A 24,875-nucleotide genomic window follows, 5' to 3' on the forward strand; every position below is an offset into this window, starting at 1 on the left:
ATATATAAAAACTATATTTATATAGATTTTTTTTCATATGAAAGAAAAAGGTTATATTTTTTTAATGTAGAATAAAAAAAATTTGTTTAAATCTTTTAATATAATATCTTTTTAATATGAAATAAAAAACTTTTAAAATATTTTTTAAATTTTCATTTTTTACAATATATATATATATATATATAAACTATATTTATATAGATTTTTTTTCATATGAAATATTAAAATATAAAATATTTTTTTAATTTTTTCGAGTTGAACTATAAAACCTAAAATCTAATCTCTAAGCCGTGTCAACTGATAGACAAGGTTTTATAACTATAATGAAAAGAATGAGCATCAAATGACATGAATCATCTAGCTCTTTTTTCAAGTCACTTATCTACCATATACAATAAGTTGTTGATCTATTGATTGGAGGAGCTTGGATATATCAAGCCCTGAGTAATTAAACCTTCTTAGTCATGAAGCATACCAGAACATCGTACTGAAATTAATTTCATCTTATACTGACGTTGCTGCTTGCATTGATCAAGAATATTCTGTTAGCAGATCCCCAGTTGATCAAAACCCCTGCCACCAATTTCAAACCTCATGTACATTCTGTTCAAATCAAATGGCTCCTTGTATAATAACGTGCGGTGTTGAGGATGTGATGTACACTCTTCACTGATTATTAATACAATTTTACGCGGCCATCCAAAATAAAATACAATACAACAATCTAGAAATGGTAAAGCCTAAAAAATTAACTGATTGTAATGGAATGGGAAAACTGTGAAAAGCGCTGGGGTAAAACAACTATTGTACAGCAATCAAAGGACCTTTCGGTTATAAGATACGTAGCTTTATTGGTGACCATATCCAGCTGGTGGATGGGGCCTCCGACTGGCTCCGCCAGGAGGTGATTGCTGTGCCCCCCTGTATGTTCCAGTAGGTGGTGGTTGTCTCCTATTTGCTCCGCCATGTTCTGGTGGCATTTTATTTCCTCTAGAATCCAACGATGAAAATCGGTTGCCACTTTGTTGATGGTGACCAAAACCTCTGGTATTGTTATGGTTGGCTGGTGGGGGAAACCTACCACCCCATTGCTGGTGACTACCAGCTCCAGGTGGCTGGGGACTGGAATCATAACCACCTTGATAAGCATATGTAGTGGGCCCGGTTGATATGTGTGCCCCAGGCCCATTCGGGTACCTTGGTCCACCATTATGATGAAATTCATGCCTTGAGTGTTGCCCACCTGATCGGTTCTCACTTCCATACTGAGGAAGCCTACCACTATACGAGGGGTTGGGTCCTGCCGAAGCATAGGGTTCAACGTATCCACGGTCATGGTGAGGTGGTATACGAGGACTTGTAGATCGGGGATAACCTGCACGAGAATAATCCACTCTAGGACGCAAAGTTCCATGGGGTCCCTGATTGTGCAACCCATTTGAATAGGAAGAGAGTGGTGGGCCACGGGGAGCTGCAATGTAAGGTTGTGGTGGACCATGCATATGATTGCTATACCCATTGCGATCCACGTTCAGGTGCAGACTGTTGGCAACAAGTCGATGCGATGCTTCCCCAAGATGACGGCCAGCGATGGTTCCATGGGGATTTCGTCTGAAAGGGAGGAGCCAAACAAACAATTACAGTTGAAAAAGGTGGTATACGGTGAACGAAGCACAAATGCACATGCAATCAGCTAAGGAAGGAGTGGAACATCTTATCATGCAATCAGCCAAACAAATAATTATTTCACTCGCTGTGGAGATCAAGTGAAGCACGCACTATTCATAGAAAAAAAGAAGGGTAAAGCACACCTGTCATTTTCCCAAGGCCTCCTCCCAGATTCCTCGTGCCATAAAACTGGGTCAGGTTTCAGATCGCCCTGATCCACAATCTACAAAAACATGCTTCATGTTAAATGTGTTCTTAGTAAATAATAGAAATGCAAGTCTAAAAGCATTGATCTACATGATGTCATATGACTAAATGCAAGTACACCAAAAAGAAAAGATATTCTTAGCAGAGAGTCGAAAAACTGTGCATATGAGATGCCAGTACATAGAAATGAAGAGGTAAAAAATATAACATGCTAGCAGAGATTTCAAGTACTCAAGTAACAACTTCGGTTGCGAGTCATTTCCTACTAGATAAGGAAACAAATATATAACTAGATCATGAAAAGCAGACTCTGACAAGGAAGAATAGGCCTCAAAACCAAATAAGTACCTTTTTGGGGAATATAACACCAACAGGTGGATAAGTGATGTGTTTGTGTGGATCAGGAAGTCTGTATATAACACATCTGAACAGAAAAGAATAAACAATAAAGAAGCAGGGAAAAACCTTAGACAAAAGATGACTTGAAGTATCTAATAGTCAAAATGACACTCAACATTTAGAAGCTTACATGACTTCATTGGCCAAAATGTCTTCCATGCCTATAACTGGAGACCTGAATATAGGAGGATGAGTATCTCCAGCACAGGGAGATAAATAGCCATTCATCCCATCACTGCATGTAGGCGTAAATAAAATTAGAGAATAGTCCAAACAGATTTTAAATTTGTGATTACTGGGGGGAATACAATTCATTCAAGTCCAAAATCTGAGAACATAAGAAAAAGGAGAGCATGTAGTGAGCAAAAGTCAACGTGGCAGAGATGAGATTTGAGGCTTCAAAAGTGCCACATCCACATCCAATATTCTGGCATGCCAAATCCACAAAAATCATACTATATGTTGGCAAAACAACTCCCGCCTATTAATGCTAGAGAAGCAAGCACAATCATAACGTGATTTTGGTACATAAAATAGATTTCAGTGTCAGGGAAAACTAGTGTTATCAGTTATAGCCTAGAGATTATAAGATAGCTTAACACTTCCAAAGCTAGAACATTTCAACTGAGTTCAACCTACATTCAACTCTGAACTACAAAATTAAATCCAATATCTAGGATGGCAGGAAATTGGTTGAACATTAGAAGAATCCAACTTCAGATAACAATACTAGGGATAATGACTTGATTGAGATAAAGAACAATTCACAAGGAAAATGGAAACCAGTCAAATTCAGAATCTCATAAAAGTAATCCACTTTCGAACTTCAAAGTAAATACTTAATTCTTTATAAATAATTAATTACAGACCTCAACTCAGGATTGATACGCTCCTTGACTTCAGCTCGTTCTTTGTCATTTAATTGTTTGCAATGATTATCGAGTAAATATATGCTCTCAGAGAGAGAATGAGATGATGACACAAAAAGCATGTCAAACATCATACTGTTTCTCCTTGCTTCTTCCTCCTACAGAACATTGCAACCTTCAGGTCAGATAATGTGAAACCATAGGATCTTCTTGTAAGAAAATTCAAGCAATGGAAGAAACAAATAGTGCAGTAAAGCAACTTGATTCAAGAAGCATACCGTTAATGTGTGCTCAATCTTTTGGACCTCCGCAAGAAGACGAGCTTCATCAATGAAGGGAAGCTTTGCAATACCCTAATGAGAAAACACAACAGAACCAATAAGATCCAGTTCGACAGAAAAACTACTTCCACCACATAATCATGTCTGAAAGGCCAGATGAATTAAGATCGCAAAGATAAACTAACCTGCCATGCAAATCGTTTCCCATTCATGTCCACTTCAAAATCTGATAGATGTAACAGAGGTTAGAAGACATCTTATCATCCATGTAAATAAATATAGTCACATGTCGAGCTTTCTTTTCTAGTAAACATCCGTACCAGTAGGGTAAAAATCAAAAATAGGTGAATTTGGATCTGTCATCAATTTCCTATAATGCACAGGGAGAGCATGGGAACTGAAGAAAAAAAAAATACCATTAGCTCTTTATCAAGCGGTTTTGCTTATAGAAATGGCTTCCTTGAGAGAATAAGTAAATAGATAGGATACCTTGCTGCAGGGAAAACTCCCAAAAGCTGGTTGAATGGTTTGAATGGAGAACCAAGTTCAAAACTGATGTTCAGTTCACCAAGATGTGTGAGATCTGAAGCAAAGGGTGCATAGTGATAGGGATAAAACCTGGAACAAAGGATTTATTCAGTTCAGAGTTGAAGATCTAAAGGCATTGACATATCAAGTACAAAGACAACATGTAAAGTACAAGTTTATCCTTGATAAGACGCAATATGATTCATAAAGTCATCTTGCAAGACTGAGCTGAGTAAAAATATTTCCTAAAATTATAATGGTCACCTAAACTGCAGTGTCAAACTTTCTATTTACTTTGGTGGATCATGAAGTTTAAGGGAAAGGGAAGAGGTTACAGTAGAAACAAGAACTCTAATCTGCTAGGAAATGAAAATTCAAAAACTCACCACTGCCAAGAACAAACGCCTTCATAATAATAATGCATGACCCAACACAGCCCTTCCGTATATCTCAAAACCTGCCCAGTTGAATGTCAAATAGATAGACCAGCCTGCTTATCTCACAAAAATATGAAAGAGTACATTCAAAATCAGTAGCTACAGTAGTACATGTACTCACAACATCTCTTCGTACAGCTTCCATTTCGTCAAGAGATTTTGCAGAAAACTTCTCTTCATAATATCTTTCTTTCCACCCTGGTTCTCCCAATTTGACCTGGTAAAAGAACATTGAAGATACAAACATCACTAAAAACTAATGGGCCAAAAAAGTAAGAATAATAACCAATATTTCTATAGGAGACTCAAACCTTGTCTTCTTCGTGATTCTTTGAGTTAAAAACATCAAATTACTCGCGAAGCGACTCCTTAAGCTTAGTTTTCAATTCTTCTTTGTTTTCATGTGCCTAAATAAATTAAGTGCTCCAGATAAAAATGTAACAAACCGCAGATTTCAATTCTACAAAATAATAAATTGAGTAAACAAATGCACTCTTAACCCCTCGCCAGCAAGGGCTCATACCAAATGAAAGGCTAGCCCATAGAATATGAGTCCTAAAGATTGGCTGAAGGAGTCAGAATTACATTAAAGTGCCTCTCCTGAAGCAGGAAAACATACTTCTATTTCCATACTATTCTCTGCCTCAACAATGGCAGCACCAATATTGGCTGTTGAAGACAAACGTGGAACTTTATGGCTCCGAACAGAAGATCCTTTACCATCAGATGTCTGAGAAGGTGTTCCATCATCCTGATATGGTGAAGGTGTAGGAGCTGAAGCAAGTCGAGAACCACGAAATTGTGTGACTGCAACCAAAGATTCAGGTTGATGTTGAGGCTGCGCATCATCACCTCTTCTTGCCTGTGTCTTTTCACGCTTAATTCTTTCTGCCTGGCGCTGCAAGGTATAGACAGAATAAATTAATTAACGAAGTTGAAAAGAGGTGCTTCTTTCTGTCAGTGCCTCTTCTTGTCTATCCAGAACTTTATTGTTTAAGGTTTCACATACTGTTGCTTATAAAATGAAAATACTTTTGCTTCTATATCTAATAGATATCTTTTGGTCCCATATATAGTCTTTTTCAATACCCTGCTGGAGATAATAATAATCACATTACCATTCTCATTTACGAGCATTACACAGCAAAAATACACATACACGCCCACAAACACACACACAATTAGTAACCCAGAAAAAAACCATAAAATTCAGAATTTCTTGCAAAGGTGCATCATAAGATTACGACTGTCATTCACACCATTCCAGTAAAAAAGACGCACACATCCAAAAATTTCAGAGAATAAATTTAACCTGGTGCAATCGTGCTCTTTTCTGGAATATCTTATCTTCATATGAACCCACAGCTTGAATAAAATGCTCCACTCTACTTAAATTTGGCTGAGAAAACAGAAAGTTATAAAGAAAAATTTCTGAGCAATCTTACTAGAAGTCGATAAATGTGGTGATAGAACCCACTGGGAAGCAGCCAAAAATTTAAGTTGAACATTTAGCACAAAAGTTTGAGTACCTTGCTGCCATCAGTCAAATACCCACCAAGCACTCTAAATTCCTTCTTATAAACAGCCATCAGCAAGTTGATTGCACCCTGAAAAAAGGAACAAAAATAAAAAACAAATGTTAGTCTTTTTGCTTCGTTATAATGTAGTTAATTTATTTCCGTGTAGGGAAAAATCCTAAGCAGCAATTCGAGGAAATCACAAGCTGTACTTTAGACAACTATTTACAAACCTCGCGGATCTCCAATGTGGGCATGTGTGGCAGGAAATCATTGCCAACAAAGAAACATATGAATATAAAATCATCCACAGTACGTTCCAAATCAATCTCAAACGGAGGATTGGGAATTCTGAATTCATACTCCAAATACTCTCTAAGAGTCCAAATGTTGAGAAACTGCATCAAGAAAAGAGTCATGAAGCAAAAAGGGCTAGATAATGCATCATCATGGAAGATGTTTACAACCAAAACTTTCAAATATCTTTATAATAACCTACCTGGTATGGTTTTTTGGGCACAGCAACATCATTGCCTTTCTCATCAAATTCCCCTGCCTTCCTCTTCGCTTTTCCTTCACAAGCAGCTGCTAAATGACCTGTCTGACCACATATGAAGCATTTGTCTTGTTGTCCAGGAGTGAAAACAATCTGAGACATACAATTAAGAAGGGATGTTAAAGAAAAACACATTCAACATTTAGCACATGGGTCACAGGCAATTAAAAAGAGAGAGTGATACATCCACTTATTATGATGATTCATCAACCTTCATTGTAATAAGCGAAGGTTTAGCAGATGAGTTACAGATATTTGAAAAAGACTCATCATCCAATTATTCTCAGATTGATGATGAAGCCTTTCATCAAAATTGACATTCCTTTACCTCTCTCTGCTAATTAACTAGAACTAATAACTAAGAAACAGCATCAAGAGTTCAAAATTGAATTTGTTTTTAGAAGGCAAATATGTCTAAACAACAAGACACAAACCTCTCGAAGAATTGAAAAATGAACCTCATGAGTAGCCAAAGCCAACATAATTAAATCAGCATCCTATCAGAAGCACCAATGAATAGAGAAATAATGTTAGTCTGGAAGGAAAAATAACAATTACTTTAAAAAAGATCATGGGTCAGTTATGGAAGAAATATACCAAACCATACAGACAATGGCGTGTATTTGGATCATAACCAGGAAGGTTTCTTTGAAGACGGATATAGGACATGACTTTGTGTTCCCCTTCACCAGGAACATTTGCATCAGAAAGAACAACCTTCACAAAATAGAAATGTAAACAGAAATTCAAATATTATGCATTTGCTCTGGTTACACACACCAGAAGGTAGGGATAGCATTATCTCTGTTGAAGATCACAAAACATTGCATGAGGAAAAATAAACAAGGGACCACAGCAAAGGCTATACCTTGATTTTCTTCCATCCAGGATCATAGTTTAGTCTAAGATGAATATAGTACTGCAATGCAATTGACAAAACAGCCATGAATTCAGTTCCAGGAGTGATAACATTGGAATCAAAAGTTTGAGATGTCTCCTTAGGGGGAAGCTTCCTGCCCTCCCTCTCAAACTCCTCTCTTAGCCTTTCTTCTTCAGCAGCCTACAATAAAAATGTTGAATGACTGATAATATTAAAATGGTGTATTTCCTACCGTGTTCGGTTTTCTTCCTTTAGAAGAATTGAGGAAAAATAATAACAAAGTGATATAAAAACGAAACCATGATGAATACTGAAAATCCAGAAAATCCCAAAAGGCATTAAGAAATCTAAGAAAAATACAGCCTCAGATATCCCTAGTGGTTAAATATATGTTCATTAACAGAATCTTTAAGGTTTCAAAACCAGTGAACTTCCGTATATTCCATATATGGTTAGAGCATGATGTTTCCATAACCAGGAATTTATCTATTGAGCAATCAAAAAGTTGACCAAGGATAAATGCAGTTTACAAGATGCAACTATAAAGCAGGTATCAGAATCATAGGCTCTAGTACTCTCATTTCAAACAAACAAATTGATAAATTTGAAAACCATCAACTTTCCAGAGGAAGAAGAACGATGATTTTCATTCAATGAACTGTAAATATTCCTTAAGAGTTCTTTAGTTCTTTATCTAATGAGCGTCCCTTCAAGAGTTGTTTCTATATCTCTATGAATATTTTTCCTTCTTCTATAAATAGTTGGTTAAGCTAGCCTATGTGTTTTATCCACTTCAACTCGTGTTACTTCAATTAGCTTTCAGATTTCTAAGGACCCACTGTCAGCCATTGCATCCATATATAAACTCTACCAAATAATTTCACCTAAAATAAAACATAACTAACACAGCAATTTTAACAGAAAAACTAAAGTAGGTTTTGCTGATCAAGAACCAATAATCAGTATCACTCTCCAGCTGCATACAAATGGAGGAGCAGCCCATTTTTAAGGTAAGCACATACCGCATCAGATGCATCTTTAGCTGCTCTAAATCGCCTAGACCGTTGCTGATTCATTTTCGCCCGTGGTGCAACTCCATCTATAAGTTGTTCCCACACAATCAGTATCACACACAAATCAAATTTACAGTCAAAGAAAACCACTCGGTTTAAATTGCTTACCAATTGCCATGAATAGCAATTTTCGAGGCCTCACCATCACGAAAAGCCTGTCAATATAATCAAACATACACTGGAACACCTCACCAAAAGAAGTCGGTGAAGGCTGCAAGAGGAAAAGAAAGTTAAAAAATAAATAAATCACATTGTTAAAAGAAAATCAAATCCAGTTCAATTCAATTTCATTAAAACCTCCCCTCTTTCATATATGAGTACTGGTCGAACCAGAACAAAAGACTTTTTCCCGGTAGGTGTGGTCCGTTGGACATAGATCCAATTTTTCACCTTTTTGGACTCCTTAGAATTTGTTTTTACTATTCCTGGAAGTATCAAGATACCACTGTATCGGGATATCTTATCTGTCGCCCTCGCAAAATGGATATCTCCAGAAAAGATTTTAAGTTCCATTTTTTTTCCTCTCTCAATTCGGACCAACCCCCTACTCGACTTTTTGTATTTAAAGTGATTTGTGTATCGACTGTGAACATTCTACAACACAATTAAATTAAAAATACACAAATTAAATGCAAATAAGCAAAAAAGAGCGAAAAGAGCGCGAGCGAGAATCCAAATCGTACTCTGTCTTCGGGATGAAAGCAGGGGTGAATAATCCCGTTCATATCGAGATATAAATTATCATATTCGATGTTGTTAGGGTTAGGTTTACTCGTATCCACAGGAATTTTAACGCCTTCGATAACCACGGGTTCTTCTTCGATCACATCAGCCACCACTAGCGGATACTTCTCCGCTAACCACCGATAAAAAGCCGGCACTCCCATCGCAAATCACTCCGATCAGCAACTTACCGGTCTAACTCGCTTGAAAAGGCCTAACTGATTATAGCAGAAACAGCAAACAATGAAGTAAACCCTAGCACTAACTAGCTAGAGAGAATATGAGAATGCACAATTTTTCCGTTGCGTGCGTGGTTAATGGTAACGTTTTAGGATTTGTTTCACGACAGCGAGTTAGGGTACGGGGATAAATTGTTGTGACGAGGAAACCCCTGAGGGGATGGGCACGATGTGAGAAATAGGAAAATAACTGCCATGAAGTTTAGGGGTGTTTGTGTCTTTTTACAAGGTGAGAGGGCCAGCGGGTCGGTCGGGTGCTGGGATTGGATTGTTCTCTCGTGCATCGAAGATTTTCGACGCGAGATATTTATTTTTGGAGCTTTATTTTTCATAGTTTTTCCAGATGCATTCTCCTGTTAATGAAACGAATACTAATTTCAATCCAAAAAAAATACTCACAAAATATTCTAAATAAAATTTATATTTACAAAAACCATAAAAAAATATATATGTCAATGAAGTTCAAAAACAAATTATATAATGTGAATATACTTTAATAAAATAAATTAATTTTTTTTAAGATATGTACTTAAAGATAAGATAATGTAATACAAAAGAAACTATAGATGAAGAGCCAAGTAATAGTTGTTCGTGACAAAAGAAAGGAAGAGGAAGCTAGAGTTAAAGAGCACCGGCATATAATAGAGAGATTATAAAAATGACACGTGATGATATTAGCTAGCAAACTAAGAGAGAAATTAAGAAATGGAGTGTTGATGTATAAAATATTCTAATAAAAAAAAATGTAAAACATTTACAAAAAATCCTAATATGGGAGTGGTAATTACATCATATACATTAGTAATGAGATGTTAGTGATGATATCATTAATAATATTCTCATTGACAATTTAAAGGTAACGTACAAAAGAAAATATCAAAAGTGCATAATAAGATAAAATTATTCATTTAAATTATGATAATTCTCTTGATTACAAGTTTATTGTGATCCTATCGGTATATGTTTTAAGGAGTTATGTAGATATAAAACATATCGATAAAGAAAGTTCAAGGTTTGTAATTTATTACTCAATAAATCATTTAAAACGAAATAATTTGTTAATTGTTGTTTCTTATATAAATTATAAAATGAAATGATTAAAGTTGATGTTTAAAATTGTTATACACTCAAAGTGAAGTAAATAAGTTTGAGAGTCTTAATTGGACATCTACAAGATCTGGACAAGAGTAATTTAAATTCAAAAACAAGTTTTTTCAACCCGGAAAGACTTATAACCCAATTTTGGCTTGATAGTTTTTAATTTAATTTTATGAAGCTTAAAATATAAAATTAAAATATCAGAGATTTATTTTAATGAAAAGTGTGATTTGTCAACTTGTGCGAAAACTAGGGATTACAATGTATTTTTACCATTTTATCTTTATCATCAAGATAAGGATAGTTATCTGTTTTCAAATTTGATTCTTGATCAAATTTTAATTTTAATTTCAAAGAAGAGAATGAGTTTGTTTGAGACTTTGTTTTTCACACATGATGAGATTCTTGTACTATAAATATAGATCTTAGTACATGCACAAGAAGCAAGGCCATTACAAGAAACCCTAAAGAAGACATTCTAAAAAAAATAAAATAAAAGGAGATATTAAAAAAACACATTAAAAAAAGAGACGGTAAATCTTATACTAGCCCCCGAACCCCCCGGTCTTTTTTTTCCCTAGCCTCTAGGAACCCAAATAGAAGAAGAAACTTCATCTCCACACATTACCCCCTTTATCTTTCAGCCATTACCCCTCTTTCTACCTCCCAAAATCAACTTGTTTCCTCATGCCTCCTTTAAAAAAACCATCGTTTGTAACAACAATATCTTTATAAATTGTCGCCTTTTACCGTGACAACCCTGCACCTTGTCAGTTTTGTTCTCACCAATACTGTGCCTTTGACAAGTCCAACACCACAATCATAAGCAGCTTCAACCTCTGCATCGTAACCTTTGATAACAGCGTCATGACCAACTTAATGACATTCTCTCCCCATCGCGATCTCTTGTTGTAGCTGTGAATGAGACGACAACACTGTAAGCAGCAATAAGTAGGAACAACACAGCGGTTGAATCCCTCCTCCTATTGCAGCAACACGACAGTAGGATGTTCTTCCAATCTCTATTAAAGCAACGTTGAAAACTCTCATTCATGACTGTAATCCCATCTCTATTGTGAACAATAAGCCAGATCTTCAACTGCGAGCAGTGCCCGATCATCTCCCTTAGCTTCGCCTCTAGCCATAACCTGCACTCTAGGTGAGTTCTTCTTCTTTCCCTATTTAGATAAATTAATTAGCATGATACTATGGTATTTGTGCGTGAATTATTCACTAGGGGTGATCATTTTTAGTTTGGTTTGATCTTAACCTATAAAAACAACCAAATTGAAATTTTGAAAAAAAAAAACCAAAACCGAACTGAACCCGGTTCTAACCTACCGGTTTCAATTCGATTTGGTTTTTTATGTCAAAAGCCGAAAAAACCTATATTGTTTTTTAACATCCAAAAGCCACAAAATTAAACTCATCTTCATCACTAATAGTCCCCACAACAATGTTGAATCCATACAGGCCTTTTCTCAAGCAAATGACCTTTTACATAACCATAATCGCGCTCTCTTACAGTAATCAATCACTCCTCACTAGCACAAACCTAAAAACCTACATCACCAAAAACATATTCTCAAACACAAATCACCACCACCATACTAAACACTGCCCAATGCCCAATGCCCATTGCCACTTTTTTTATTCATTTTCCTTTTATAAGAAAAAAAAACTAAGTAATTGTCAACAACATAAACTATAAAATTAAGCCTAGCCCCTACCCTTACTGCCTCCATTAGTGACTTGTAAATTGAAGAAATCTTACTACTACTGAGGTTTAGGGTAGCTGTTGGGATGATAGATCTGGAGATGATTGAAGAATGAAGATTGAAAAGTTAGGTGTGGTGTGTGAGAGCTTGGGCGGGGGTGGTTGAAGAACAAAGAATTAATTGCGAGTGTTATATGCTATGAAGAATTAATTGTGAGTGAACTTATGAGAGCTTAGGTGGGGGGTAGTTGAAAAACAAAGAATTAATCGGGTGTGGACTTTTGAGTGTTGTGAGAGGTTGTGAGGATTGAGGAGGCATGGTGTGGCTTATGTAGGCTATATGGCGTGTCTGTGAAGGGTATTTATACAACTTTTTTTTTAATTTAAACCAGTTCGGTTCAGATCGGGGTGCTCAGTTTAAGCATTACAAAACCAAAATTAAACCGAACTAGAAGTTTTTTTAAATATTCTAATCGATTTAATTGGTTTTTTTATGGTTCGATTTTTTTCAGTTAATTTTCTTGTTTTCTCAATTAAATCAGTTTTTTTATTTTTTTGTTCGCTCCTATTATTCACATATGCATATAAAAAAGACCAACCGGGTCACTTGCTTGGGACAGTGACCACGTCGAGCTGCTAGGTCTAACTCACCTCGTATAGCTGGGCTAGATCCAGCCCTAAAAAAATTAAAAAATAGTTTTATTTTTCTTTAATCTAAATTTTTACGGATTTATTCATTGGCATTAAAGTTAGGAATATTGTGCTATTTGGGTTGCATAATATTTACTAACACCAGGCTCATAAATATTGTAAAGGGACAACAACAAAAATGAAATAAAGACAAACTCATAGCAATTTAAAACAAAACCAATAATGCAATTTGTATCAGCTAGGATGCTTAAAGAGTGATAATATCTTTCCTTTCGTGTAATTAGTCTCGTACCATATAATCTCTTATGAACAATTAGGGTTCCTAGTAACCATAATACTAGATGACGACTTCTTAAACTAGACATTTTTCCCCAAAAAGCAAGATGCCATATATCTATTCTTTTCACCGAGATTAATTTTTAATTGACAGTCATAATGTCCAGATTTGACAGAATAATGACTTTGTTGAGGACTTTTAGGACTAAGTTTTGTTATTTGTTTTTTTATTACTATCTTATTTGTTGTGCTTGTTCGATTTATTTTATTGTCTTTACTACCTTAACATACATATTTATTGTCATGCATTATTTCAAGAGCACACACCTTAAAATTTACGATGGGTGGAGAGACAATGGTACCCCAATAGTTTTAGTTTGGACAAGACTTGTGAAACAATTCAACTCTCGTTTGATTGTTTACTCAATAGTGGTTGATATGTCAATCTTATATTACTTAGGATCTCTATCTTCACACTACTTATAATCTCATTTCAACCTTTCGAGGATGATCACTAAGTATATAAGGGATCCTTTGAGACTGGATAATAACTTACCCTCGTGATACATTTAACGACTAGAACCAACTTGCTAGGTTATATCCTGTGTAATTTCACTGGCCATATAAAAATTGTTAAGGTGTGTTTGGTACTCAACGTGATCATACCTAAAATTTTAGAGTATCTGAATTTGTCAAATATACAGGAACTTTATGTCCTATAACTCATCTCAAAGCATACTGTAATAAAATTAATGAGGTGATCTACGATGAGAAATTATTGATTCATTTCTTTCAAGATAACTAGAGTTATATTTATTTTCTTTTTTAATTATGTTTATTTTCCAATTTAGTTTATGAAGTTATATAACATGTTTAATAATTTTATTTTTTCTATTCTATAGGACTTTTATCATATTTTCTTTATTTCTAGGTTTTCTATTTTGTTTAAGTTGATTTTTAAATTCATTTAAGGAGTTGTAAACCTTTTAAAAAGAAAAAAAAATTGGAGTTGTAAACCTTTTAAAAAGAAAAAATAATTAAAAAAAAATATTTAGTAGTAAAATTGTGAATAAGAGTTTATGCGTGATCCCTTCATTTGAAAATTATGTTGTCACATTTATAGGGTTTTTTATTTTTTGATGCTGGTTCCATTTGCATCAATTTGTACTTAGAGAAAAAATAATTAATAAAGGTATTTTTTTTCTAAATATGTTAGAAAAATTAGATCAATACTTATAAAGTGTTTTTTTCAAGTTCAATCTGATTTAAGTTTATAAAGTGATTAAAAGTTGTTTTAAGGTTAAGAATAATTTTATTGAGGTTTGTAAGATATTTTTAATGTATTTTTGTATGAAATACGTTTAAACTAGAGTTTTCAAGATCCAATAACCTGGATTGTAATTTTTTTTAAGACCAAAATGATAAAGAATATATAAGTTAATAAAATGTCTTTTACTGCATTTAAAAGAAGGCTTGTACGGATAGCTTTTTTCTTCTTCTTAAAAAATACAACAAACTCAGGCACACTTGAGTTTTTCCATTTGGACTAGACACACGGACCAATAACATCTAGCTTTTTTTTTTTATTATTTATATAACTTGTCTTATTTTTAAAATTGTTTAGTTTATTTATTAAAATAATAATTAATCTTTCAAATTATCTTCATGGTCATAATACCTAAAAGAGATTATTGTAATTTATATTTAATCTTTTAGTTAGATTAATTGTATTTACACGATGCATTTATAAAAATAAAAATTATATGCACCTAATGATGGCAATTAACCTCCAAGTTAAATAAAAGAAACACATGTAATGAAAAGGAAAGTCAATGTTAAATATTTAAACGTGCAACTGTATTGTACTTTTTCCTATAAAGATTAACTTCATGTTTATTCTTTAATTACCATTCGTCACTTTTTATTTATTTATCATCTAATCTATTTCAATTTATTATTATCAAGTATAAACATCATCTTCTTTTTTTAATTAAAAAATCCATGATATTAAAAAATATACCTATAACATTATACTTTTCTTATGTTAAAATTAACTTTAAATCTTATCACCATTATAATGTAAATGCATTTTAAATGGTAACTATTTTTTCCGTAGGCTTCTTAAGCTGAAATGGAGGGTATTTAAATTGGTTAAGATTTATATTTTTTGATTAAATCTAGATAAAATATTTTATAGAATACAACTTTTAAAAAACAAATCAAATTTAAGATATTTTCCGGATTTGTTCTATTTTTTTTCTAAATTAATGCTTTCTTATTTTTTATTCCTTTTTTTAAAAAAATTGTTTTGTTACTTTTTTCGGTTTAATTCTTTTTTAAACTTTTTTTTTGTTTTTTTAATTTGATTCTACTAGGTTAACCTCCTATAATTTTTTTCTATTTCACCCCATTATTTTTTAATTGATAAATAATTTATCATATTACAAATAAATTTAAATTCCACCTTTTATGATTTTGTAATCTTTTAAATTTGCCTAATTCTTCTAATTGTACTGTTTTTTTTCACCTGGGATAATGTTTTTTAGATTTTATCCTCATTGGGTTTTTTATGTCAAATTTAGCTCTATTTTTTTTGTTGTTACTTTTCCTTTTCAAGTTTTTTTTATTAATATTTTTTTAATGTTTTTATTCTTCAAAATTTAACTTAATAAGATCTAAGTTTTTTAATTGAGGTGAAAAAGTTACAAGTTTTTTAGATTAGATTAAATTTAAGAGGTTCATTTAATTTTTTATCTTATTTTTTAAGTTGATGTTTTCTATTTTTTTTTTAGTTTTCCTCCAATTAGGTTAGTATTGAATTCTTTGATATATCTAAATAGACTTAAGTGCAATTTTTTTTGCTAGTTTATTTATTATTTTTTTTCATATTATTTGAATTGAAACTGTAACTAATGAATTGAGACTTAATTAAAAAACCTAGTGCTTTTTTTACATAATTTGTTTTACCAGTGGTGAAACATATCTAGTATTAAATGAAAGAGGTGATGGTGTTTTTTTTTTATCTTAAGAGATGGAGCTTTTTTTTTAAAAAAGTGTTTTTTTATGTTACTTTTCCTTTTCAAGTTTTTTTTAAATAAATTTTTTTATTTTAGTGTATATTTCGATGTACTAATATAAAAAAATAATTTTTAAAAAATAAAAAAATAATTTTAATATATTTTTAAATAAAATATTTAAAAAAAACCTTTTATCATATTTTCAAACACCTCGAAGGTGTTAGTGTGCAGACATGGATAGTTTTTTACTTGAGGAATTTATATTTAATATATACATACAAGTCAATAAATAAAAAATAAATAGTTATTAATATTAATTAAATATTAAAATAAAAAAGTTAATCTTCCTAGTTGCTTAGCATGCCGTGATGCTCCTGTCCAAGATCCATTCATGCTTCCTTCATGAATATGATGAAACCCAGTACGTTTAGATGAGGAACCATCAGCCATCCTTGTATTTATAAATTGATCGAAGCTCACGACTGAGCGGATACAGAGGCAGTTAGGAGCTAATACTTTTAGCAGCGAAAGTTGAAAAAAACATCATGGATTCAAGGTTACATGTTCTTGCGTTGCTTTTGCTGATATGCGTTGGGGCAGCACAGGTCAAGAGCCAGAAATCGTTGCCGCAACGCCTCGCCGCTTGCGGGCAATAATGACATGCGCAGCAACTTGCGCATCAAAAGGCCCGTCGGAGTACGCCATTTCGCGCATCGAGACCTGCAGTGTCGATAACTTCACTTGCATGTATGATTGTGCCACGGCCGCCGTTACCACCATCCCCGCTACCCGTGTAACACTAATTCTACTTTCCGACGAGTGTTAAACATACTGCTGAGGACTACGCCATCCAATATATATATATCTGTTCAAATAAATGTTAGCACAAGCTACCACTCTCCTCGAGGGTCTCTGGAGTACTATAAATGTTAAGAATTAGTTCAATGTCTGAATATTGTGTGAAGGATGCATATATTCTTAAGCAAATCGAAGAAGTGAGTCTTACACATAGAAACTCATACCACTATATAACAACAGAAGAAAAATAAACTTTACTTTACTTTATTTTATTTTATTTTACCATGTTCCAACTCTTACTTTTCCTTTTGCCATCAAAACATCAATCACAAAACTTGATTAAATTTTTTTTGATAAAATTCATAAACTTTCCACAAGCTAACAACTTATATCATCATGGTGATATAAAGTGTATTTGAAATTATGATGTATAATATTTTTTTAAATAATTTTTTTGTTTAAAAATATATTAAAATATTTTTTATTTTAAATATCAATGTATTAAAATTATTGTTTTATTTTTGACTAATAAGGATTTTATTGGTAAAAAAAGTTTAATTTAAAGAAAAACTCAAAATTATATGTTTAAGGATTTAATTAAAGATTTTGAAGGTCTAATTGAATTTAATAAAAAAATTAATTAAAAAAACTAATTTTTAAAGTCATTTTTAAATCAAAAGCATTTTTAAAAAGGATTGAGCAAAGTTATGCTAAACACTTTGACATTGTTGTGCAACAATACTTTTAAAAAAATTTGTATTGTTTTGATATTTTATATAAAATATTAAAATAATATATTATTTTAATATAATTTTAAAAAATAAATTTTAAAGAACAGTAATTACACTCCCTTGACCAGTATAATAAGTAGACAACCATTGCCTGGTTGCTTTCTGTTATTAATTTCCCTTAACTTTTAGAGCCCATCGCTCCTGCCGCTCCTGCCCAAGCTTTGGTCCCCAACCAAAACGGAGACCAGCAACCAGGTACCATCCACAGAAAGTAAGAAGAGCAAACGTGTGGATCTCTTTAACAGTTGAATCGTATTTTTGTTCCTCTCCTCCCCAAAATGTTGGCTAAATTCAGACCCCCCCTTAGATCTCTCCACCGTACTCCCATAACAAACATCCCTCGAAATCGAACAGCACAAGAAAACATTAAAGAACATCATCATGTCTCTAACAATTAAACTAACCATAACTCCTCACATAATTAGCCTTAATCTCCACCCAAAACAACGCGCAAAAATCCCAGCTTACAGCCTCGGATTCCGACCAAAAGCAATCTACCATTCAAACGCACTAATCCCCATTCTATATAACAACAAACAACCCAGAATGTCTCAAGCTTCTGTTTCCGGTTCAGTTATCAAGAGTTCTTTGATCGAGCCAGATGGTGGGGTGGTGGTGGATGTTATAGTGCCAGAGAGCGAGAGGGGGTCAAAGACTTTGGAAGCAGAGTCATTGCCTAAAGTGAGGCTGGCAAGGATTGATGTAGAGTGGGTCCATGTGATAAGTGAAGGATGGGCGAGTCCATTGAAAGGGTTTATGAGAGAAAATGAGTATTTGCAGAGTTTGCATTTCAATTCCTTAAGAATGGAAAATGGGGCAGTGGTTAATATGTCGCTTCCTATTGTTTTGGCAATTGATGATGAGACTAAAGAGAATATTGGGTCTTCAAAGGATGTTGGGCTGGTTGGTCCTGATGGTGATTTGCTTGCTGTCCTTCGAAGGTTAGTTTTTGAAAGAACCAATTTAACTTAAATTACTGTTCGATGAGATTATGATTTATATTAATTTTTAATATTTTTGGTGAAAAGTTTTTTGGATTTATAGATTTTTATCAATAAAGATGATAAGATTATAATTTATATTATTTTTTAATATAATTAACCCATTCTTGTTTTATTTATTGGCAGTAGCTTTAAAAAAAAAAGAATCTTTAATAGAATACTGTGCAAATACATATTTCTATAATGTGATCAACCATATAAATTTATAATTAGCAGAGTCAAACCTGGAATTTGTATTGGGGAATCCCATCTGTTGTTTAATAGTCACGTGAAAATGAAATGCAGTGTGTTGTTTTGATTGGAATTTTAAATAACTCGTGTGGCAGTTTCGACTAAAAAACTATGATAGTTGAAGTTTCGGAAAGGATAAAGCTAGTTTCTTCATGAGTGAAATGAAGCCAAGCAATGCACTAGGAAGTTGTTTTCGTTTCGGTTAAACTCTTGATGTTCCAGTAGAAGACAATTCCATGTCTGGAACTCAGAATTTATTGATGGTGCGAGCACCCGTTGTCATGTGTGACTAGAGAGCACATGTAAATGCACACTGGATGCTCTTGCTTGCATGTTTGAAGAAAATGTTTGTGTAAAACAGCTTCAGGGAAGCCACCAGCTTTACAATGTGTGCAAACCTAATTGTTGGTTCTGTCTTGGTTATGATCATCGTGTTAGAAACCCCATGGACTGAAATTTTACGGGAGGGTATGTTTTACGCTGCTGGAAAATGGACTCCTGCTTTTGTATTTTGATTTTCCTTTGTTGGGTAGCCATGCTGCATTGCCCCTTGAATTTAGTAATTGCATTCAACTTATGCAAGCTGCTCCAGACCTGCCAAGTTATTTGAATTTCTTCTCTTAGCAAAGAGAGAAATATTCTAAATTTAATTTTTTATTGCAGTATTGAGATATACAAGCATAACAAAGAAGAAAGAATAGCTAGAACATGGGGGACAACTGCACCTGGACTGCCATATGTTGAGGAATTCATTACTCCGGCTGGTAACTGGCTCATAGGTGGAGATCTAGAAGTTCTAAAGCCCATCAAGTACAATGATGGGCTCGATCACTATAGGCTCTCTCCCCAACAACTCAGGAAGGAATTTGATAGACGTCAAGCTGATGCAGTTTTTGCATTTCAGTTAAGGAATCCTGTTCACAACGGGCATGCCTTATTGATGAATGATACACGTAGGCGGCTTTTGGAAATGGGTTATAAGAATCCTATTCTACTGCTTCATCCCTTAGGAGGTTTCACTAAGGCTGATGATGTTCCTTTGGATGTTCGGATGGAACAACACAGCAAGGTTGCATTCATTAATTTCTTCTACATATCCTACGAGATAATACTGATCTGAGATAACATCCATTCTGTGATCATCCTTTCTTTTCTTTTCTGACCAACTATCTAAAATGAGTCTATTTGCTGTGTAGTGGGCATTCATGATTCTGTTTTTGAGCAGGTTCTAGAAGATGGAGTTCTGGACCCTGAAACTACCATAGTTGCTATATTCCCATCACCTATGCATTATGCTGGTCCTACTGAAGTGCAATGGCATGCCAAGGCTCGAGTAAATGCAGGTGCTAACTTTTACATTGTAGGTCGCGATCCTGCTGGTATGGGTCACCCAACAGAGAAGAGAGATTTATATGATCCTGATCATGGAAAGAAGGTTCTAAGCATGGCTCCAGGCCTGGAAAAGTTGAATATTCTGCCATTTAGGGTGGGTTTATCATCCTCTTACCTCTCTGCCAAAGCTCCTTTTCTCCTCTCTGCTTGTCTCTTTTGGCTATCATCTTCTATTTTCATCTTAGTGCAGTAATACTCTACAGTATATGACAATGAACTACGTAAACACTCCTTTTGAATTTCTTTCAATAATGAAATATCTCCTGATATATTGCTGGCCATGCCAGCGACCTCTCTTGAAATAGAAGAGTAGGAAATTGTTCAATTGATCATGTTCTAGTATGTTTTAGAATTGGAACAAGTTAAGCTCAAGATTGAATTAGAAAGTACCGCAGCCATTGCTAACTTGGGCAAGGCTCAATAGGGCCAGAAACTAAACATTTTGAAGACAGCATAGAAGATGATTGGTTGACAAACAATTTGCGGACCGAGTGGATGCTCATATGAGACTGGACTAGGTCTAGTAAATAAGGTGCCATTGTTTACTGTTTTCCACTTTGATGCCTGTTCATATCTAACCTCAATCTGATTGTTCTTTACACCTGAGAGTTTGTAATGCATCTGCTGGGTTTAAAAATTGAAGTTCAAGCATTCTTCCTTTTGATGCTATCTCCCCAGTGAAGCCAGTGACTAATCTTTCTGTCATTAAATGGTGCAGGTGGCAGCATATGATACCGTGGCAAAGAAGATGGCATTTTTTGATCCATCTCGTTCCAAAGATTTCCTCTTCATCTCTGGAACCAAGGTAGGAACAATATCTGGTAGATAATTGTTTCTGTTTCTATGGATGTAAAAGAGTCAATGCTATTGCTCATAAAGTACGAAGCCCTGATATTCCTCCATGCTGTCTATAATAAATCTCGGTATGTCAGTTATAATGAGTTGTTTGACTCAGAAAGATCAATTGACTTTGACAAAGAACATGGCAACAGTAAAAAAACTGGTCTTATGCATATCCTCTTAAGAATAGAGAAAGGAAAGTGTTATTGCTGCTTATTGTGTGTTATTTGATCGAGAGTAATATGGCATCATTTGATGATTCTTTCTATTGAACAATTATTGCATTGTTTCTTAGCTTTCATAAAGATGGTTCAAGATGTGGAAGTTTGCTTTTAGGGACTTCTCTCAATCTCCCTGTGATTGTTTAGAAAAGAATGCCATGCTATTTTTCTGAGAAATGGACCTGTGACTGTTGAAGATTTTGCAGATTAAAGAAGTGACCGCAGAAGGCTTTTTATCCTATTTTTTGGGTGTTGGAGGTTTTGTATATAAACTGTATGGACACAATCATGCCAGATATAATTTTCTACATGTGATTTGGTATACTCGTTGTTTTGTTGCAGATGAGGACATACGCAAGAGCTGGTGAGAACCCTCCTGATGGTTTTATGTGCCCTAGTGGTTGGGAAGTCCTTGTCAAATATTATGAGAGGTTGCAGGCAGAAGAGGCAACACCAGCTGCCGTATCTGCTTAAACCTATGATTTGTTACCTTCCGAATAGCTCGAAGAGAAGAAAGAGTTTTTATTATAGGTTTCAGCAGAATGCAATAATTTGGTGTGGCGGCTAATAGATTTGAAGATCTTCCCTTCGATACCTGGCGGTTAGCTTGGAATTTTTCACTAGGTTATGTTTGTTACAAATGTCAGAATGTTGGGTTGTTCTGTTATTCATTTTTAAGACAATTATTTATGCACGGGAAAAATATTTACTGCTATCAATTATTATAAAATTAACCAGGTGGTTTTCTTGCATTCACTGATGACCTCATGATAGCATCATTGTCACAGTGTGAGCTTTATCTCGGTTACTTGCACTCTTTTTTCCAGTGTGTTACCTTAAAAGATTTGAGTGGGCAGATTCTTCTTCGGCATGGGCAGGCTCGTGTGACGGTGTGAGCATGCCTATAGGGAGTCCAATCATTGTGCTATCCAGCAGCGGGATGCTTTCCCAGTTTTCTCGAAGACATGCACGGGACTAGTTTCTCTTCTTTGTTTTTGTAGCCTCGGTGGCTTAGGGATTATTAGCCCTCCTTCCAATCCAGAAGAGAGAAAAAAAAACGATTTGAGCGGAGCATGAAAGGGTCAACACATGACAGAGCCGCAGCTGCGAACTGCAGCTGTTTTTCGGTTGTGCAGCATTTAGGGCTTTGGTAACCATGAATCTGGAAAATGGCAGTCCTGTAACTGAAAATGAAGAACTGTGTAATCTAGAAGATGATGATAGTTGACGGTGATCTTGTTATTTTTACAGCAATGAACTAGGTCGTTGACCGGCCAGTTAGTGATGTAGCCGCCTGGTGTTCGACAGGGTTGTTCTGAGTACAGGGTTTGCATTTTAGAGACACTGCCAGATGCAAATGTCCGTTCCCACAGTCAAAACATTGCATATGGTGGGCCTTTTCATGCCTTTTACCAGTTTATTCTCTCGTGATTCTTCCGCTCCTGCCATTTTATATTATAGTTTATACTATCCTAGAGCACGATATCTCTGATGTCTCATCGTTGGAGTTTCTGCAACTGCTAGGTCTCGAATTTGTTATGGATAGTTTCGTTCTCTCTTCATAATAATGGTCTGGAGGGTCCAGTTTCACTGCATGTTGTGTTCTTCTGGTTCGGTAGGCGCTGGACCTGGGCCTAGCACGCGTGGTTAGCCCTCTGATCCTGTCTGGTTAGGTCGCTAACGTGCAAGAATTCAAGTAATCAACAAGTAACGGTCAGTCAACAATCTTTTCAAGTTGGGAGTAACGACCAAAAGAGAAAACATATATTTTATGAGAAATTTATAAATAAAGAATAGATTGAATCAAGTATACACAAAATTCTTTTTTAAAGGCAGCCAATTTCTAAGGACAAATTCAATAAAAAATCAAATAAAATAGATAGGGATTAAGGAGTTTTGTTTAGGGATTAAGGAGTTTTGTTTTATGACCTATTTAGGTGCAAATGTTACATGTTGTGGCTGGAATTTGGTGGAAGCCTACACCTATAATCATCAATATTCAAATTTCAAACAAGGATGTTTAAAAAAATAATGTTGCGGTACTTCATCATCTCATGCGTACAAATTCTCATTGGAGACCTAATCAATATCTTAAAAGAACCTTAGGATGTAATATAACATTATCACTATAATTTTGATCAGGTCTATCAATTTAGACAAATTATTTGGATTTTAATACTAATTGTTTTGTATTATTAGTTTACAATAATTAATAATATAGTTATCAGACTTGATTTAAAATCTGACTCATTAAGAATTAAAATTATTAAATTATTGAATCAAGATAATTCTAAAATAATATTGTTTTAAACAAAAAATAAGCAATAAAAAAATTCTTTGAAATTGACTCACTCATATTTTATATTAATTTGACCAAAAAAGCCAATTATGGATCAATATGACCTAAATTTGACATAGTCAATATTTAAAATAGTTTGAAAAAATATATTACTTTAAATCAATATATTATCAAATTTATGTACCCACTATATGTAGGTGAATTTAACAATTATGCCTAGCATATATATAAGAAGAAAACTAATACTCTAGTAGTAGTAGGCTGTTCTTAAATGTTGGGTTTTTGCTCTCTCAAAAGTTGTTTGGAACCATTTTTCTACTGTAATTGAGTTCAATTATGATATTTAATTTAAATTCAATTAATAAATAAGTTAAATTTACATGTTTGGAAAAAATAAAATTCCATTCATTTTCTTTTTTATATTACTCTTATTACCTTCATCTAATTTCTTTAAATGTTTTAAAAAGAGATCTAGATGGATATTTAAAAAAAAATAGTTTTAAGATTAAATTTCTTCATTTTAAAGTTATAAATAAAAAGGGTTGACTTCTAATATACTTTTGTAGTATTTTTAGATTTTGAATTCCATTTAAAATTCAGATCTTAACTTTCAAAAACATTTCAAACTTTATATTTCATTAAAACTTCTAAATTAAATTTAATGAGGATTCAAAACAATACAGTTAAGTATACAAGACGAGCAAAACACAGAAAAAAATGAAAGTAAAAGCACAAACGAGTCAAACATTTTATAGCAATTAACTGCAGCCCGCAGACACTTGGACTTTAATTTTCTGCCAAAATTAAGTGGGCTCTGAACCCCATTTAAAGAGGAGTTGAAACATTATCAATCCACACAGTTGGCTGTTTTGTAGTTTGATAGCACTTGAATTAATGCACCTTACACTTTAGAGAAAATAGTCGAGCCTTGGCTTCATGGGCTCCATGGATACACGTTTCATCTTTGCAATCCATGCCATGGAGTACTCATCCACTCCGTGGCTTGGACCCTTGTAACAAGACACCGGCTCCTCCTCAGACATGCACCCGTTTCACACTTGTGTTATCGACGCAACGTATAATAAGGGTCAAAGCTAGGGTTGTTAGGTTTTAAAGCTATGGTGCTACACACTGTAGAGAAATAGAAAAAAAAATCTTTGATATTT

At 34.1% G+C, this 24,875-nt stretch overlaps 2 protein-coding genes across 2 annotated transcripts; one reads left to right on the forward strand and one right to left on the reverse strand.

Moving 5' to 3' along the window:
* Nucleotides 1-604: 604 nt before the first annotated feature.
* On the reverse strand, nt 605-9,479 carry XRN3 (5'-3' exoribonuclease 3). Its single transcript, XM_011046812.1, is given in 23 exon segments — nt 605-1,611; nt 1,812-1,891; nt 2,224-2,299; nt 2,405-2,509; nt 3,144-3,301; nt 3,422-3,496; nt 3,610-3,650; nt 3,745-3,821; nt 3,914-4,042; nt 4,339-4,409; nt 4,511-4,606; nt 4,701-4,796; nt 5,009-5,287; nt 5,702-5,788; nt 5,919-5,996; nt 6,140-6,304; nt 6,406-6,555; nt 6,897-6,959; nt 7,060-7,179; nt 7,331-7,522; nt 8,365-8,441; nt 8,524-8,626; nt 9,099-9,479. Coding segments are annotated over 23 exon segments (3,285 nt in total). The 5' UTR covers nt 9,303-9,479; the 3' UTR covers nt 605-848.
* Nucleotides 9,480-17,861: 8,382 nt separating this feature from the next.
* On the forward strand, nt 17,862-22,166 carry LOC105140118 (ATP sulfurylase 2-like). Its single transcript, XM_011046813.1, has 5 exons — nt 17,862-18,666; nt 19,621-20,026; nt 20,183-20,443; nt 21,068-21,154; nt 21,753-22,166. Exons 1-5 carry the CDS (start codon nt 18,107-18,109, stop codon nt 21,882-21,884), a joined length of 1,446 nt encoding a protein of 481 aa, XP_011045115.1. The 5' UTR covers nt 17,862-18,106; the 3' UTR covers nt 21,885-22,166.
* Nucleotides 22,167-24,875: the final 2,709 nt, after the last annotated feature.

The sequence above is a fragment of the Populus euphratica genome, unplaced genomic scaffold, assembly GCF_000495115.2.
Source record: "Populus euphratica unplaced genomic scaffold, PopEup_1.0 scaffold98.1, whole genome shotgun sequence".
Lineage (NCBI taxonomy): Eukaryota > Viridiplantae > Streptophyta > Magnoliopsida > Malpighiales > Salicaceae > Populus > Populus euphratica.

Bases quoted from the DNA above. Each gene is read 5' to 3' on its own strand.
- LOC105140118 (XM_011046813.1), top strand. From the start codon at position 18,107: ATGTCTCTAACAATTAAACTAACCATAACTCCTCACATAATTAGCCTT. The intron at 18,667-19,620 runs GTTAGTTTTTGA...TTTTTATTGCAG, and splicing joins TTGCTTGCTGTCCTTCGAAG to TATTGAGATATACAAGCATA. The intron at 20,444-21,067 runs GTGGGTTTATCA...TAAATGGTGCAG, and splicing joins TGAATATTCTGCCATTTAGG to GTGGCAGCATATGATACCGT.